Source organism: Drosophila melanogaster, chromosome 2L (assembly GCF_000001215.4).
Source record: "Drosophila melanogaster chromosome 2L".
Classification (NCBI taxonomy): Eukaryota; Metazoa; Arthropoda; class Insecta; order Diptera; family Drosophilidae; genus Drosophila; species Drosophila melanogaster.
Genome location: NT_033779.5, coordinates 6292128 through 6310570, shown reverse-complemented (window position 1 = coordinate 6310570; position 18443 = coordinate 6292128). Strand labels below are relative to the sequence as shown.

The window sequence follows — 18443 nt, the reverse complement described above, 5'->3', positions numbered from 1 at the left end:
GCTAAATCGACAAGTGCCGGCGTTTTTTATGCAAAATAATCCTTTGCCTTCCTCGTCGCCATTGATGAATTATAGCAAATTAATTTCACACTAAAAAGTGGCAAAGCCTGGCTCACACCCACCCACACACACACACACACACTCTTATCAAGGCTTTTGCATGGCTGACGTTGCGAAAACAAGCATATCAAATTCGAATTCGCATAAATTTAAGAGACTGAGTTTGAGTTTCGAGGGCAAACAGAAGGGACTGGCAAAAAATCGATGCGCCTAAAAAGAACTGCGAGTTGCTCGGCCTTTCACACTGCTGTCGCTTTCTCAATTTTTACACATACAAAAAAAAATACTTACTTTAACAGAGTTTCAAATCTGGGAAAAAATCTATCAATTTCCGTTTATCCTTACATATCTCAAAAAGTTTTTGTACTGAATTCGTTAATATAGAAATCGCTTTTAATATATTGAATTTACATATAGATAGATAGATATAGATGAATATAGATCAATTTTAAATCAACCACCAAAGCAGACGAATTTATTGCTATGAATTAATACAAAGTTTATGTTGCTTTAAATATTTTTTTACTGTGTATAGCATGAGAGTTGGCTCCCCACTGTGACCAAACTCTAACCAAAGTCAAATCGATTATTATTTATCGTCTGCGGTGAGGGGTTGCTCGTCGTTTTGCTGGTTGACGCGGGGTTGTAAAATAAATTCAATTTACTTGCAAAAAGTATCTAAAATTGAATATTTCACCTCCATGAGAAGACAGTGCTTCCCACGTTTACAATTTTCTAAAAAATGAATCGTGCGTGATAGGCTACTGTTTGAATTGTTGCTATTTTAATATAAGCCGTGCACTTTCAGAAACATTTTTTATTACATACCCATCAAGGCACAAAATGGTGTTTACGAGCATGCAGTTGTGAATTTCTGATTTAAAAACCCATTTTTTTTGCTAACAAGTGATTGACCTTTAAGCGCTGGAGCACACAGAAGGTCCTCTAAAAGCAACAGGCAAAATGTTAAATTAAATTGGGGAAAACAGCTTCCAGCTGTTTGAGTAAAATCAACACGAAAAAAAGGGAATTTTTCAAACAGAAACGGTTTGGTTTATTAAATATTTGGAACCTCCGGCCTTCGTCTATAGAAATAAACTTGCATAAATGACGGCCTGCGGTGCATGCTGAATTCAATTTAAGGCCATGACAGTGTCGAGATACATTATGCTAATGACTTCGAGAACGGCAGAGAAAATATCCGATACTGCCACTGTAACAGTATCTGAAAAATTCACTCAGCGCACTCGAGACGGTCTAAGTGGCGTGGAGATACTTTGATTGGGGCTCATGCACAGAGAAGGCGAATCGAATGCCCCCTCAGGCGTTATCCTGTCTAAGCTACTGTGTCCTCACAAGCCAATCACTAAGGTCCTGGCACTGGGACAACATCCGGTCATACCCATACTCCCCATGCATGTCCAGGTCGAGATCATCGTACTTATCATCGTTGTCACATGCCGTGGCTTTGGCGCCCAGGCCAATTGCTGCCTTGTAGACAACGAATGTGATCAGGCTCATTATCCAGCCGCAGACGACGCCGAAGGCAATGCAAGTGGCCACCTGGATCGGTGCTCCATAGTCGAAGAGTAGGTGGTAGTGGAAAATGGTCAGCTCATTCTGCAAATAGTGCTGATACTCCATAATGTCAAAAACTGAAAATTTTAGATCTGATGCTCCTCTACGCGCCTGCCCTTTGCAAGGTGAAATGCGACAGAAATCTGTAGCAGTGAAAAAGCTGTCAGGGCTCAGAACGATTTTCACTCTCAGTCTAACTAGTTCGTATTGTATCTATCACAAGTGCCAAAATGATTCCCAACCCCATTGAAATCGTCTGCGTCCACGTGGTCCAACCGATCATTGATTTACTGGATTACATACTAACGGAAGTCCACTTCGTCGCCTTCATAGCTGCCGTTGCTTGCCTTGGAGTAATCATAGGACTCATCCTTGGGATCGTGACTTTAGTTTGGTTCAAAATGACACGGGACGAGGAAACTAAGAAGACTTATACAGGAGAGGGAATGCCCGCCGAAGTAAAAAAGAACGACTAATGTCGATGTTTTATCAAAATGAATTAAAATGTTAATAAAATGAATGCGCTCTAATTTTCCGTTTTTACAGAACTTATTTGAAACTGTAGGATCTTAACACAATTTATTAAGCGCAATGTTAGTTACGTAAATTATACAAAACGAAGGTCAAGTTGGTAACGCCTTTTCAGACATCGCTAAGTACATTTTAATTTCCCCCAGGAAACAGAGGCTAAAAGTGCAATCAGTAAAGATAAACGAACGAGACCGACATAAACTAAATTTTACCAAAAATTCCACTCCCAAAAGGATGTAATTCTGGGAAAACCCGAGACAAAAAAAGGGGCTCAGAAGGAGGTTTTGTCAAAGGACGACGTCTTAAGGAGCAGAAGACGAGCCCCCAAGGCGTAAAGACAATTTAAGTGCCCGCTTAGTTCGCGGAGTTCATAAACAGGACGCTCGATAAAATGAAAAACGTCGGTGGTCGGTTTTTTTTGCAACAAAAATGCATGACACCGCCCAGGATGAGGAGCCAAGTGGATGGCAGTCGGCCAATGTGGCATCCCCGACTTTATTAAAATTTTGACATCCCAAAGCAGCGGCGGCCAAGGGAGCGGAGCGGATGATTGGTTTTGTCGTAGTCGTCTGGCGCAGCCAACCAGCAAATAACCAGCAATAAAATGGCCAAAGTTTTCGCGAATGGTAAACTGTGCACTGCCATTGCAAGAACACAAGTCAACAGAAACAACGAGATAGGTAGTTTAAGAAAAATTAACTTTCTGCGCCGCTGCGTTGGCAAAGGAAATGCGTCCTCAAATTAAAGGAGCTTTGCAAGCAAAATGCTCTGATATCAAACGAATCTTTAAAAATCTGGATGATTGCATGAGAGTTTCCTCTAGTTCTTTATGCGTTTCACATGGTATATAAGGCTTTAAATCAAAATATTTAGATTTGCCAAGGGATAATTAAACTGTGATAGCTTATTATCGGTTAGAAGTTACTAATGCCGTCTATGCAAGATCTGTGAACAGAGCTACAGACTAGTGACGAACGCAACTCCCATTAGCCAATAATCTCATATTTTTTAACAAAAAATGAAAATATTATATTTATAGTGCATAATTCTTAAATTGAATAATGTGAAAATGCTGTACATAATGAAGCTTTAACTGCAACTGTACACCCTGAATGTGTACATATATTGTTATGGTTTTGCCCTGTTCACATCAGTGGGTGGTTGGGTTGAAATGAGATTAATGTGGAAATTCCGGGCCCAGACGTCGCACGGTGGGCCCAAATTAGTACTTTGGTTGCCAAAATCAAACGCGTTTAGAAATAATTATTTAGTGCGCTTCTATTAGTTAGATATTTGTTGAAATGGCATTTAGTTACTTCTACTGTGGAAATTTTTATAATTTTCGCAACATTCAGACCTTTGTTTCACAAGCTCCACTGTGCGGCGGCTTACCAAACATATTCGTCATTTAAGCTCAACCAAATGTAATATGAAAATCGGGATGAGTGGGGAAATGTCAACGTGCATTGTGCAGTCGCAGTGGCATTCAGGTGGGTTGGCTTGGGTGGCTGGGTAGTTGGGTGGTTGGTGGTTGGATTGGTGGGGCTTGGCTGGTTTTTGCTGGGTATTGTGGAATTTCCTGTCAAGCTAATTTCCTTTGGGTGCTGGTGTTTGGCTGGGATCGCGTTGCATTGCCCCGAGTTGGCAGCCCATTGAATCAATTCACCTGCATGCATAAAATATTTTCGCTGAAAAAACTGCACACACACACACAACCATAACATTCTTATATATACATATATACATGGTGTGGCATACGAGTGTAGTTGTATGCAAAATATTTCAAACATTGCATATTTTATAGTTTATTGACTGCAGCGCGCCACTCCGCTCCTGCTTCATAGATTATCAACTAGTTTGGGACATGGTGTCCTCCTCCTGCTACTCCTCCTGCTACCCATTTTTTCCATTTACGTCGCGTAGTTGACACAAAATGAGCGCCACATAGGGCGTCCCAATGGGGTACTTCCCCCATTCCCCTCCCCACACACACTTGGACCCAACCTTCTGAGTGTGTGTGTGTGTGTGTGTGTATTTGTTTCATTCGCCGCTTTCAGCCTTGACTTGTTTGCCAATTGCAGCAGGAGCTCTTGGAGTGTCGTGTCGCTACGTTCGGGAATTGTTTTGTATGGCAAACACCCACCACATAAAATAACTTACATATATGTTGTACACTGTACGCGGTACACGGATATGGGAGTACGATTTACATGGTAGACCACCATTCGGGTCTCCGGGCAGGTGTTATTAAAATTTATGTGCGAAAAAGGTGTCGAAAACCGGACAGTACCCAGTGGGAGTTGAAATGGAATGGACCGCCGATGCAGGCCCTAAAGTTATCTTGTTAACTTGACAAAAAAAAAAAGAAGGTACCACTGACAGGAGAACGATCTTTTTAGATCCACCTTTATTCTATCTACATCATATTATGCTGACCCATATGAGGTCTTAAAGATAATTAAGCATGGTTGTGTGGAGCATTTCCGACCTTAATATCTTCCAAGTGCCAGTCCGCAAGATTGTAGTCAATCTGAACTCATTTCGAAAGGACCCACGACCCATTACAAGGCGATAGCCAAAACGGGGAGAGTGGGGCATTACGTGTGTGTGTGTGTGTGTGCGGTGGCAGAAAGTGCTAGTTTCTGCAGAGAAAGCAAAAAACGGCCAGCGTTCAACTAATTTCAAATTAAACTCAACGTTAGCTGAGCAAAGCCCAGGCCACCCACGCCCATTATCCTTCAGAGTCCTTCACATTCACATGGCAGTGCCAACCAAGGACTATCTCGAACAATTTTTCAGCATTTAAACACTAAAGTGCCAAGCTAATAAACGATATTAGTGCCAAAGCTCATTTCAACAAATATTGTTAGTGTGTGCACCAAGTACGTACGTACGTATGTATGTGTGTGTGGGTTGTGGCAAGGAAACTGAGCCAGAGTCCTGCCGATAGTCTGCTTGCTCCGCCCCGCTCCAACCGTTGTGCAAACATTTTCCAAACAGTTACCAAATAAAAATGATTAGAAACGTGACTAAGAGTGCAAAAAATATTATTTACTTAACTGATGTGAGCTCTGGGCCAGCAAACTCGGCTGATGATGTGGCGGGACGGGACAATACACACGGGGACAAAAGTTTGCTGCATTGCAGTTTGCACAAGGATGCTGCAGCCATCGACATTTTCCAAATGTTCGGGAGAAACTTTCAAATTGTGTGAAAACAGCGCAGAACAGCGGCCAATAAATGTATTATTGGGATGGCCTTCATTTATTTCGCTCTTCAGTTGCCAAAATATTCATATTCGAGTGAAAATTATTAATATTATTAATAACCTTGAAACTCGAGCTACTACCTTGTTCTTAAACCGTGCGGAAAAGTATGGATGGCAATAACAGGGAACAAGACATTTTTAGAAGAGAAAATAAAATGGACATCGCTCATCCGTCACGTTGGCCGCTTCCATTGCCAATTGCTGTCAAATGGCATATTGCTTTACTTATCCAGCATTTATATCTTATTTTATTGTTGTGCAATCAAAAGGGCGGGTTTGCGGCCAAGTCTGACAATTGCGTGCCCAAAAATAGCACACTTATTCTTATTGGATTTCAAAGGAGCATTTTGCCGAGCGACCAGGGGGGGAAAGGTGAGCTGCGGTGCCAGGTAGTCGCTATGTGTACATATCTATTGATTTGTTATGACTGAAACGAAATCGGAGGAGGAGCAATGCTCCTTGGCTGGCTGCTATAACAACATTTTCCATAATGTACGATGAAAGCAAAAGAAAAAAGCGAACGAGAAACCGGGAGAAAAATATTCGCAAATACATGACAGGAGGCTATTGCCTGCCGGTCCTCGGCTCCTCGTTGACATTTTCATTAGCAAATTAATTTTAATTGATTACATTCTATGCGAGGAGGCGCACACAATGTTTGTGGGCTGCTCGATATATTGAATTACCAGTCTATATAAATACATATACATACATATACCTTGCCATGGCGTACCCGGTGTACCTATAAATCATTCGAGTCGTTCGTTGACTAGGCAGAGTCGAATAATTCCATTAAAGCAACTTTTGAGGGGATGCCTCCAAAGATCATACAATATGAATTCGTGGATGTCGAGTTAAAAACCTGGGCTTTTAGCCTGACTTCTCCCAGGGGCGAAAAGTTAATGGTGTCTGCAAAAAAACACGCTTGGCTTCTGGCTAAAAAGTATTGCATTACATATGATACCCAGCGGATTTGCAGTCGAAGTTGGCATATTCCAGCCAGATTCGATTTATGTTTTGCCAATATATTATAATTAAGTATAATTATTCGTATTATAATAGCAAACACACCTGCAGGGCACACTGTCTACCTGTGTCAAAATAATTCATTTCATTTTTATTAAGCCGGGCGACACTTCTTAAAGTATTTCTCTTTGTGCCCATAAACACAAAATAACTTCAAGTTTAAATGAAAGAAATTCGTGTCTGCTTGGAGTGCGAAAAGGTGGCAGGGAAATCACCTGCTCCCCACTTCGATGGGAATTCTTATCTTTGGCACTTACCTTGTCGCCAGATCCCGATGAACGAAATTCATTTGCTCCAAATGCTTCATGCCCGATGCAATTTGGGTGGCAATGTAGACTAAGCACCCGAAGCTGTGCCGCAGACGTGTAAGGATTCCGATTGCGATTCCGATTCCGAGTGGAGCAGCACGCGGGGGAGGAGTCCGGGGGAGTACGGAGCGGATGCGGAAGATGCCAGCGTCAAATGAGAATTTGAAAAGTTTTCAAATGCGACAACGTCGCCAAAGTTGGTGGGGTGAGCGAGCCAAGTAACGAAGTTTCCACATCCGTTGGCGCAATTCGGTGGTTGGTCCATGGGTTGGTTGGTTGGTTGGGATCGGTGTTATCATTGAACACGAGGCCGGAAGTGTCGCGTCGGCAAAAGGCGTCGGTACAGGAAGCACGATAAAACGCACCCAGAAAAAAAGGGGGGAGAAACAACGCATTAGTTGGAAAGCACTTTCGACGGTTTCTTTTTTTTTTTTTTTTTGTGCGAAGGGTCCTTACCTAAGACTCTTCTTGGCCATCAGTCCGCTGGTCTCGGCCACGTGCTCCTGCAGGAACTGGTTCAAGTCGCCCAGGCAGTGCGAGTAGTCCTGAACAATGCAGATGGGCTCGTCCCGCAGGCAGGCACCCACCAAGCGGGCCACATTGGGGTCGCTCAGCTGCGCCAGCTGCTTTGCCTTGCTGCGGAATTCCTTACGCAGATGGTCATTGGCCCCGGGACGCAGGGTGGCCACTGCCACGAGGGTAGCGCTGCAATGGGAATCAAATTCGGTTAGATCACTAGGATTATGATCAAGAAAAACATCTAACACAGCTTCAGAATAGTAACGATTGCAACTAAATAGCTATTCACCTCCTTTCTCAAGTTTCTATAGAATAGCCAATCGAAAAGAGCACACCAATACTGTCTGTTCGCCTTGCTATATGCATATTTACAGTAGTCTCTACCCCTGCACGCACTTCTTACACCATTCAGCCTGCGTAGAATTCAATTTTGGCTCAGTGCCGAAATATACAAATACCAAAGAAATTGTTCAATTTTTGTTGCGTCCATTCGTAATGTTGTGGCTTTGATTTTCAACGTCTATTATAATTTTCACCTGCGGTCCAGGACAATAAAATCTATCTTTTGTCTGATAACTGTCTCTCCAACTGTCCATTAATATTTTAGCAGACTGTCAGGCCCTTGGGGGCGGCAATGGGAACGCCCTCGAAGTTGCCTCTCAGCTGCCTTCCGCAAAATGCCCTATGCCATATTAAAGTCTGTCTGGATGTGTGTTATGTTCGGGTCGCTATGGCTGTGTGTGGTTGTGTGTGTTAATTATTTTGCATACATCTGTCTGAGTCTCGGAGGTTTCTCTGATGGTTTTGCAGCCACTGCAGGGACTCACTCCCATTCCACGTGCCACGCGCCGCAGTGCTGGGCAACTTTGCCTGCTGGCTGGGCAATATTACGTATACGTAATACGTTTTGTGGCTTTCCAACCGCAAAACTATTAAAGCAAGCTGGCAAATCGAATTGTTACGTAACGTAACGTATTAAAATGTGCCAGAAGCAGAATATTGGCCTGCCACCAGGATATTGTTCGAAGCTTGACTCTAATTGATTTTTGCGCATGAAAACCGACGAGGGACGTCGTGGACGTAGACGTTGAATTCTGGGGATTACAATAGTCATGGGCATATATTTCAAGTGATGAAAGGAGGTTGGTCTGCGGAAGAATAATAGAACTGGGCGCAAAGGTTATGTGTACATCTATACATACAGAGTCTTGCGGTTATAGCATACTTGATGGGATGCATAAGCCTGTCAACCCACCATTTACAAGCTAGAATCAGAGAAGCAGACTTATCCTGAGTAAATTACCCCACACAGAAATAAAGTTTCGGTAAAATCAAGTAAATCTACGATTTAATTGCTTTATCTGGCAATTGTTGGTTGAATTTAATAAGAACAAGAGTAAACGATATGGGAGTGCCACGGCTATCAGATACTCTTGGCATGCTAGCTCCACCTTGCGGCTGTTAGTAGCTATAGCAACTAGTTTCGGTCGATCTGCAAATTTTACACTAAAGATTTGCCCCCATCCCAAAGTGGAATGCTTGTTTGTGCATGGAGTGCGGAGTTGGTGGGCATTCCGTTTGCTGTGTGCAGTACTTACTTCAGCACATTTGTTTCGCACAAATGCAGCTCACCAAATACGCCGGAGCCCAGTTTCTCGACGATGACCAGCGACTGACGTGGAAACTCCTGCACTTGGCAATTGGCCCGCTCCTCGTTAATGTCGGCGAAATTTGCGCTCATATCCAAATTGTAATGATGCGGTTTGCCTACGCCCACCACCCCACTGGTGGGCGTGGTCGCAGCCGTAGTCGAAGAACTAAGGGATCCACTACTCTGGGATCCCGGCGGCGCCACTGGCATGGGTTTGCTGCTAACTGGCGTTGCTGCGTAATATTTCTCCAGCGGCGGTGGCACGGGCGGCGAAGGTAGCGGCAGTGTGGCCGCATTAAGAGAGTTGCGTGCGCTGGCGGTCACTTTGCCTGTGGCAACAACGAATTCAGGACTCGACCCCCTTCCAGGACCTGTGCCCGTGCCTGTTCCGCATCCCGAACCGCATGGCGGGGCATTGGGCAGCAGCTGCTGCATGTGAGGCACCGCATAGTCCTGGCACACAATGTCCGGCACATCTGCAATTAGACGGAGACGGGTTAGTGCTAATTTTGTGCGATAAAAACCCAATAAAGGACAGCCTGTGTTTGCCAATCGTTCCATTAGATCCCTGGAAATCTGTTCACATATAGAACTATTCGCATCTGATTAGCAAAAATCATAATCTTTAAGGAGTTTTGCAAACGGTAGAATTAAACGCAAATGGAAAATATTTACCTAATATTAAGACAAATGAAAAGAATTTTCCCGAATATTTCATTGGTTAACCACTACTTGATGCGTAGTTGAAGGCAAGAAATGTTCAAGCAACTGCATGTCGGCCATAAAAACAAAGTATTTGCTTCCCACTGCATATGATTCAGTACAGTTTGCTCACAAAGTGCAATAGTTTGCATTTTGTGAATGTTTTCTTTCTCAGCTCTTACAAATCTTCGTCTTCCTGCTTTTCCGTCGGTTTCATTTGTTCTGTCCAAGTCTTTTCTGCCTTCAACTTCAAACTTTTCCCATTTAGCCATAAGGAAAAAGGAATGTGCGAAGAAGAGGAAGGATGGCACAATGGAGGAGCATTTGGCCAGATGAGAGGTTGAACCTTAGGGATAGGAAAAACGGCGTGTGGCTAAAAACTAAATGAAATTAATTGCAACTTGACGCCCATGATTTTACTGTGGAATAAAAGCGAGCTTCTTTTATCAAATTTTAGGTGCAAAATTGGGCTCAATAATAGTACATTTTGTAACGAAAGTATTCAAAAGGAATTAATGTTTTCTGATTTAAGGATTTTTAAGAATCTTCATTCCATTTCTTACAAATAGATTTAAGCGCAAATCTTGTTTTTAGTTCTTAGAATAATACTATTACGGTTGTTGTGAAAGTGCTGACTGCCTGTCAATTTGTTCGCCTCACAGTTCTTTCGCATTCGTTGTGGAACAGAAATACTAGAAGGACATAATAACATAACAGCCAGAAGACGGGAGACAGATTGGGCCACAGTCGAGCCACAAGGACAGTCGCAGGCACTCAACGAACGTTAATGACAAAACTTTTCGACGAACGAGCGAATTTCGTATGCAAGTCCTCTGAATGTCTGCACGTGTGTGAGTGCTAGCTACAATTGTGTGCACGTATATGAGTGTCTATGTAGCCGAGCAATCAGGACCCTCCAGTTTCGAAGTTGCACTAAAGTTGTTAGGTCTTACTAGTAGAAATTCAAAATACTCTACTAGGATCGAATTTTCTAAAATAAACATGCCTTTCACTTTCGAAATGTATTTGTACAAATAGTATTCCAGGATTTTATAACAGGTAATTATAACATTTATTAACTTTACAACGAAGTCGATCCTGATTTCAACAGGATATTATACCTTTCGGAGATCAAACGAATTAGCTGAGCTCCAAACGAGTTGTTATGCTTTTAAGCCCCTTTGACTTTTTCACTACTATTTTCTGTTCACGAAACCAACATAAACAAGGATTCACGAAATTCATGGCAGCAGGAAGGTAAATTTGGGACTGCGTGTCAGACTGACTGGTTGAATATGGACGACCTGCTTTCAAATGACTTTCGTTTCTCGTTTTCTGCTCAGTGTTATTGCAATACTTATTTGCATGCAAAGTTATTAAGTTTGTGGAATCCTTTTTTTTTTACAAGTCTCTGCTTTCCCGTCCTTGTGGTCGTGTGCAAATTGCCAGTTGACTTCAAAAATATAGTTTAATTTGAGTGACTCGAGTCGAGTCGAGTTGAGCTGTTCCCGGTTCAAGAACTTTTGCAGCCGGCCCGAAGTTTGAAGCACTCAATTTGGAATCGCGCGAGACTGTGCCGAGTCGAGCCAGCAACTCAGTCATTTCTCCTTTTTTTTTTTAAATTTATTTCAGCTAAATTAAATTAATATACCACCAGGCAGAGCCAGACTGAGGAATTGCAGGGCGGAGTGGAGCGGAGCCATGACAAATATTTGCTGCCCAGTTATAAAATGCACACAAAGGCAACGTCAGGAAACTTTTTGGCAAATGACTGGAGCGCATGAAAGGCGTGCTGCAAACGTTTATGATGAGTGGGAGTAGGAGTTGGATGAGCAGGATGAGCAGATCGCCTGGTGGGGAATCTCAACGAGAATGTCCTCGAACAATCCGTACTGCATGGCTGTTGTCGATTTTATGTGAAGCAGATAAGCGCATCTTACACAAGGACCACCCCAAGCTGGATACCACAAAAAAAAAAAAAAAAAATTTGTAACCTGCCCCTGCGGGCCAACAGAGGAGCATAAGAATTCATTACAATTTACGGAGCACAGGTCGTAACTTCTAACTGCAGTTTTATGTCCGTGTGGCAATTAAAACCGTGCACATGTCGCACACAAAAAAAAGGGCACACAAAACATGCTCGTACTAGCCGGATGAACTGGTAATACCCTTGGTAGGGAATCCAGTGACTTTGCCGGGATAAGCGGTAGCACAAGCTGGAGAATCCTTTGACATTATGTTTGAACCTAGGTAATAGGGTATACTATTGTTAAACAAAATGGTTTATAAAGAGTCATAATGAAATTTATTATATTTAGGGAAAGTATTTAAATGTTGAAGCATTTTGTTTAGGGTATTTGTACATTTTTTTCTTTTTGTTTTAAATACCTCCTATTCAGCCTGCATACCCTGCAAAAAATTCCGAAAAAACCGCCTGGCTCAGCAATTCAAAATTATGTCCTGCGGTGCCAACAACGCTCTCTCTTCCGACCAGTTTTTTAGCCCCGTCCAGTTTTCTTTGCCGAGCAGCATATACATCGCTGTGAACGCCGCACCACCAAACTTTCGGATCCATGTTGTCCGCTAAATTAAGCATTGCGTTCTCGGTCCTGCCCCCCCCCCCGCTGCTCCCCGCGCTAGTTTGCCATTTGCTATCGTGCCGCAGGAACATCTGCATGTCCTGTCACAGCCAGGACGCAAAACATCAAACTCATCAAGAGCGACACCAACAGCCCGGCGTACCAGTCGTACAGCGATGGGGAGTGGGATTGGCAGTCGGATTGGGATTGGGAGTAGGAGAGCCCTGCCGTCAAGTGCTGGGAGCCCAGTAGTTCCATGGCTGGGGGCAAGTGCCCACACATCATTGTCATAGGTGCATCTGCCATCAGGATCTCCTAACACTCAGCACACAGGTTTTAGTGGGTTAACGCACTTCGTTGCATTGTGCCAAAAAATCACTCAAATAATGAGTAAAATTAAATAATAATAATAATAGTTTTTAATTTAACTATAAATATGTGGTTCAGCTAGATGCAGAGAATGAAGTTGAAAGAGTTAGAGCAAGGAACTACTGCATTGTTTAAAAATGTTTGATGAAAACAATTTGGAAACAAACAATTTTAAAATAAACCCCACCAAGCTCTCTCCACCGAGTACCAAACTTTTCTCGCAGTGCACGTTGACCGACTCACCTGTATAGTCGGGTGATACATGCTGACGCTGCAGGTCATTCATGGGGCAAGCACTCGCCGCACTGGTGTACATGTTCGCGTTGAAGGGCTCATGGTACAGACTGTTCTTGTCAATGGACGACTCATTGTCATCCATTGTTGTGACCACCTGGGGGGTACAAAAAAAAAAAAAAATTGGTAGTAGATGGTGAAAAAAACGCATGTGTTGCCCGGGGCTCTTTTTGCATTTCGCTGTCCGGTTACTACAGTTTTTAATCATGATTTCTGGAATATGGCCGGCGTTTGTGCTCGGGCCGATCTATTTTTTTGGGTTCTGTGCTGTTCTGTTGGCCCCCGGGGCTGCTGACATGCATCCGGAATGGTCCAAGGATCCAACTGACCAAGCTTCGCCGTAGGATGCCGGCGGGAACCAGGGTTGTTATGCACTTTGCATGTTACATAACCCGGCGAGTTTGGCGGAATACATTAATGGCAACTTGAGGATTGCGCTTAGGCGCTTACCTTCAGGACACCGTTGCCGTTAAGTGTGTCCGGGCTGAAGTTGTGCTGGAAGGCATCCAATCCGTTCTCCCTGCTCCTAACGTGCTTGTTGCGAGCCACTATCAGTAGTATAAATGCCACCAGCAGCATTATAATTGTGCCCAGCACTGTGATTATGACGCCGACGAAGCTCGTCTCCGGTTCCTGGTGGTCAATAGGCTTCGGAGATATAACTAATAAAGAGATTTAAGGGATTTTGCATTAACTTTCGGAAGATATTTTTGCCTAAAGTAATAAACTTGTATTTATTGTTTTTAAAGATATATTTAAATGAAAATAAACTATGAGTTTAATAAAGAACAAGTATGGAATGATTATAGTAATTATAAATTCGCTTCATCGTGATATTAGCTTGGCTAAAAGCGACATCAATGGAATTCTTGACTAAATTAGCCAAGTCTCATCTTTATTGAAACAAATCGGGGGTACTTTTTAGTACAATATACTCTACCCACCTTGAGTCGTGTGCTGGCTTCGTTCACCTCCGCTGCTAATTGCTCGTCCGACTTCATCTCGCTGCAACGGATACTCTGAAGTGACCGACTGTTTCTCGCCGTTCGCTAGTTCGTCCGTGAAATTGCCGACCACAGGAGCTAAAAGTTAAATAGTAAGTTTATAAATATGAGTACTTTTCTTCTAATTAAGTGAGAAATATGCTCAGATCAAGACTAATTGCTTTCCCTGCAGGGTATTGAGAACTGTATCCGTAAACCCAGGATTGTTCTACTTTTTGGAGTCCTCCGCACTTTTTAAGAGGTTCGAAAAAAGCAAGTTCACCTACTCCGCACGAGGCGTGGATGCTGTCCGCCTTGATAAACTGCCTCCACTAATGGGTCCTGTGAGCAATTAGGGGAAATGTGGCATCTGGGAGACGCGGCGACGAAGAGCGATTATTATGATGAAAAATGACCGAGTGCCTTACGTCATATCATCGCCCCGACGAGCAATGACAAGTGGGGTGGGAAATCCGCGAGAAGCGGAAGTGTGAAAGGGGCATTACGCTGAGCTGTAGGTTTACTTAAAGGCGTTGGAGCGTGCGTCGGCGATTGTTTGCTCCTCCGCGGACTCGATGTTGACTTTTGCCCCGACGCAGACCAAACATACAATATATCCATCGAAAACCCAGACAGTCGTCAATAACGATGAGCGACAACAATACCGACTAGACCAATGGCCAGAAAAGTTTACCCAACTTTCTGTTGACTTTGTTTTTTCTATATCCTTTTCCATATCGTCCAGATGCATTTCCGCCTGGAGCGATGGCTCAACCCTGCTCACTGGATATTTAAAAACAAAAACGGACAAATTTGTATAAATTTAGAAAAAGTCGAAAAAAAAAAAACATTTAACAACTCGGGGGGATATGCTAATTTGAACAGCTCTTGGCATTGATTTTTCGCTTGTGTTTTCGGTTTCTCTCCCGCCTTCGCCGCCTTTTATTTTCTTTGGCAACAAAAGTTTTTTGTAGACTTTTCGGGGTTTGATTTTAATATGCAAATAGCGTCGATGGAAGGGTTTCGTCTAAAAAGTCTGGTGAAGAGGGGGTATCGAGATTACTAAAGACAACTTTGCCGCGACATATGTATGTACAAGGAGTCCTTTTTAAGATGACTTTAAATTTTGAAAACCCAGAATGGTTTAGATTCTATTTATGCCGTTTCCAATACATACTCACTCTTCAGCTTTTAGTTCGACTGTCATTAAGGAAATTACAAATCGAATTCGCATTTCGAGTGCTGTCAAGGCCAGCTTATGGGTAAAAGAATCAACCGAATTGAGCAGCAAATTTCTACAGCATTTCCATCCGGAGACATCTTCATCCCATGCGACACACACATCGCCAGCCAAAGCGATTTTCAATTAGAAAGGATTAAGCGGGACAAGCTGCACAAGGACTTAAAGAGCGAGCAGCGGAGTTATCGAAATGAATTTGAATGCATTCACTCGGCGAGTGGGTGAGTGAATGAATGAGCCATCGGATGACTGAGCCGTATGCATTCAAATAGCAAATGAAGCGAAAAAGACGAGAAGACCGTTAAGCAGAGACAAAGCATGTGCTCCATTTGCAAAAATATATTGCAACGTTATTGATTTATCTAGGTAAGTGTTCCGGCAGAGCTTAACTACGCTGCCGACCGAGGCGGGGCATTAAGGGATAAAACAAATGCAAAAAAGTAAAAGCGAAACACAAATCTCTCAGGAGGACTAAGCCAGCGCCATGGGCAACAGACACAAACAGAAGGGTTTGCCATGTGCGACACGACACACTGGGAATACTCTGCAATTGAATTTATCGCGAAACTACTAATGTACTTTTTATAGCATACTGAATATTACTGTGAAAAAATTAAAGACACAATCGCGTGTTCAATTAGCACGAACTAATATAAATGAGCTGTGGTAAGCAAATGTATTCCCCAAACGAAGTGGTTAAAACTGACTGCTGACTGCTGGGACTTCAAAGGTATGTGCATTCTGCATTCTATAATTTGGTCTAGATTTGTTGGGACCATCGAAAACATCGATCTTGGAAGGCCAGATTATATTTACTTGCAGTATGGTACACACATCATCGGAAGGTATTACATTTTAAAACAAAATGCAATCCGAGGCTGACGACTGCGATGAAAGCTTCTGGGAATCCGGCCCGGCTCGGCTGCTCATTGAGTTGCAAATTTCAAATGCACAAAAGGAAGGCAACTCATTTAATTTTTACAATATCCCAGTGCTTCACTTCGGTTCGGCTCTTAGTTCTGTTTCCACTGGAGCATATGCTGCCGGATTCCCCTGCGCGCGCGCCTGTGTGTGTGTCTGTGTGTGAGCACTTCCGTTTCCGCTGCAACGTCACAATGGCAGCCGAGTTGCAGCAGCAGCAGCAGCAACTTACTTCCCTCCCCCCCCCCCCCTCTCCACCCGGCCGCTTTGTATCACTCTATGCGCAATTGCACACGGCAAGGAAAAACAAAGCTGCCGGCTACTGGTGCTCATGGGTGAGTCAAGTAAAAATCGGTCCATATACGTACATATGTATGTATGTACATACATGTGTGTGTAAGCTCCCACCCATCACGGTTGGTAATAAATTTTGCGCCATTGAGCGAGAGTCGAGCCCTTCTTGATCGAGTCTGCAAGCTCGTTTTTAATTAAATGCGCAGCGATTTTTAGTGTCAGTGGGAATTTTCAATGGATGAGAGCTGTGTTTGTTGCTGCCGCAGTTTATGTTTGACTTTGCCACCGTTGGCCCTCACGTACCTTGTTGTTTTTGCCATTTTGAGGGCTTAACATTCAGTATACTTTTAGCGGCGCTCAAAGGATGCAGGATTTCAAACTACAAACACACACTTTCAAGACTTAATTTGTAATAGCTCGATGCTGTTAAAGATTATGTTATGTATACTCATGATTAAACTAAGCTACTTTAAAGAATAGCAATTGCAGTTAAGTATATTCATAATCTAGTCATATGTTAGCTTTTACCCTTTTAGTTTGATTGACTTTGCTTACCTGATATGAACGTTATCTCGCTTATCATCATCCAGCGGGCGGCAAAGTATAGATGCAACTGCACGTAGCGCCCCAGACGATGATGCAACTTGATTGTCACATCGCGTGCATGATCCAAAACCAGATCGGGCATATAGGAAAACTGCACCGGCTCTCCAGAGAAGTGGCGGCCGCCAATGCTGAAAAACACTTTGGCATGGACGAAAACCTGAAATAAGGAAACGGATCGACGGATTATAGTAAGGGAGCAAAATGAACAAATCTTTGAATGGGTTTTGCGTTCAAAGAATTGTTACACGAAACCAATTAATTCTTGCTCGCGGCTTTCCCAGATAATTTATACAGAGTTCAGATACATAGTTGTATTAATTAATATTCAACCATCGTAATCAGCAAATGCATGGACAGGTGTTGGTGCACACACCTTTTTTCGATTGTGTGAACTTTGATTCGTATACAATTAGTATTTGTAATCTTATGCCCTACCGCCAATTTTGGTTAGAGTCACAAAATTGGTTATGGTCAGTTGTGAAAGCGACTTGTAGTATAGTCAAACAAAAACACCTCAACTTCTTAAATGGCTTGGACTGGTAGTATCGCCTATTTTTGGACAGCCGGATGTAGAGTGTTGTGTGAGTTGTAGTTTGCACCTAAGAATGGCTAATGAGTTGTACATCTAATGTCTCAAAGCTAAAGCTAAAATTGTTTAAGAAATATAAGTACCGTAAATCAATAAGCCACCACCTTGACATCCAAGACAAGTTGAACACTTCAAATCAAATTAACATCAAGAATGATCAAGAATATGTTTATAATTACAATATGTGTTAGCATCTTAATCTTTGTATCACATTTATATGCTAAGGTGTATAAATTTCGGAAAAAAATCTAATTATTGGAGTTCCGTTCCTTAATAAACCGCAAACTTTACAGCCAATTGGCAGCAGCTTTAAAGCGGCATATAAAATTTCAATTACCACAAATCTCGGATTTGATGCCGCCACTTGGGGCGCAGATGGAGTTTCTTAGATTCACCTGGAGGCATGGAGGCACTCAAGACCCCATTAGCCGCTCAATTCTGGTTTCGGTTGCCCCGTAATTTACAGAGCCTCTATGTCGTCGGCTGTTATGATTTTCATTTTTACGACTTTTCATTACCATTATCATTCGGTTGGACCAGTCTTCGCTATCAAACGACCCATTAGTCATGAAATTACGAAGTGAGCTTCTCAGCAGATCAACGTTGGCCACTTTGCGGTCGTGTCGTAAATAGTGGAAATGCCATTTATGACGCATTGATAAGCCTCAAAATTACACTGAGTGCGTTTTAATTATGAGACGCGTGTGGCCCTCCACACACCACCTGTTGGATCAAAAGACAAGCCAGCCCAACCGCACATCGTGGTCAGTGGTCTGGCCAAGATTAAGGACTTTTTTCCCATTCACTTTGAGGTCTGTTTGTTTGACTTTGCCCTCAGCATTAGTAATGAGCAGCTCTCATCCCACCAAAATGCATAACAAATATACTGTCCAGATTAAACGGGTATGCAGTCGTAGCCATCTTA

General features: G+C 42.9%; 3 protein-coding genes across 4 annotated transcripts in view; 1 reads left to right on the top strand and 2 right to left on the bottom strand.

Moving 5' to 3' along the window:
• Window positions 1–18443, bottom strand: part of Ddr (Discoidin domain receptor) — a 70344-nt gene that overhangs the window by 12896 nt on the left and 39005 nt on the right. For both annotated transcript variants that reach the window (NM_001298737.1, NM_001014474.4), the window contains exons 8-14: window positions 16879–17086; window positions 13830–13967; window positions 13336–13547; window positions 12835–12982; window positions 8889–9417; window positions 7228–7476; window positions 6721–6813 (exon numbers count right to left, since the gene is read on the bottom strand). In NM_001298737.1, coding sequence (NP_001285666.1) covers window positions 6721–6813; window positions 7228–7476; window positions 8889–9417; window positions 12835–12982; window positions 13336–13547; window positions 13830–13967; window positions 16879–17086 — 1577 coding nt within the window. The remainder of the gene's footprint in view (window positions 1–6720; window positions 6814–7227; window positions 7477–8888; window positions 9418–12834; window positions 12983–13335; window positions 13548–13829; window positions 13968–16878; window positions 17087–18443) is intronic.
• CG13984 (uncharacterized protein) lies at window positions 1096–1752 on the bottom strand. The gene has a single exon (NM_135166.2). The coding sequence runs from the start codon at window positions 1702–1704 to the stop codon at window positions 1402–1404; it is 303 nt and encodes a 100-aa protein (NP_609010.1). The 5' UTR covers window positions 1705–1752; the 3' UTR covers window positions 1096–1401.
• On the top strand, window positions 1820–2194 carry CG43922 (uncharacterized protein). Its single transcript, NM_001273196.1, has one exon. It carries the CDS (start codon window positions 1869–1871, stop codon window positions 2112–2114), a length of 246 nt encoding a protein of 81 aa, NP_001260125.1. The 5' UTR covers window positions 1820–1868; the 3' UTR covers window positions 2115–2194.

Coding starts and splice junctions, on each gene's coding strand:
- CG13984 (NM_135166.2), bottom strand. CDS start 1,704: ATGGAGTATCAGCACTATTTGCAGAATGAGCTGACCATTTTCCACTAC.
- CG43922 (NM_001273196.1), top strand. CDS start 1,869: ATGATTCCCAACCCCATTGAAATCGTCTGCGTCCACGTGGTCCAACCG.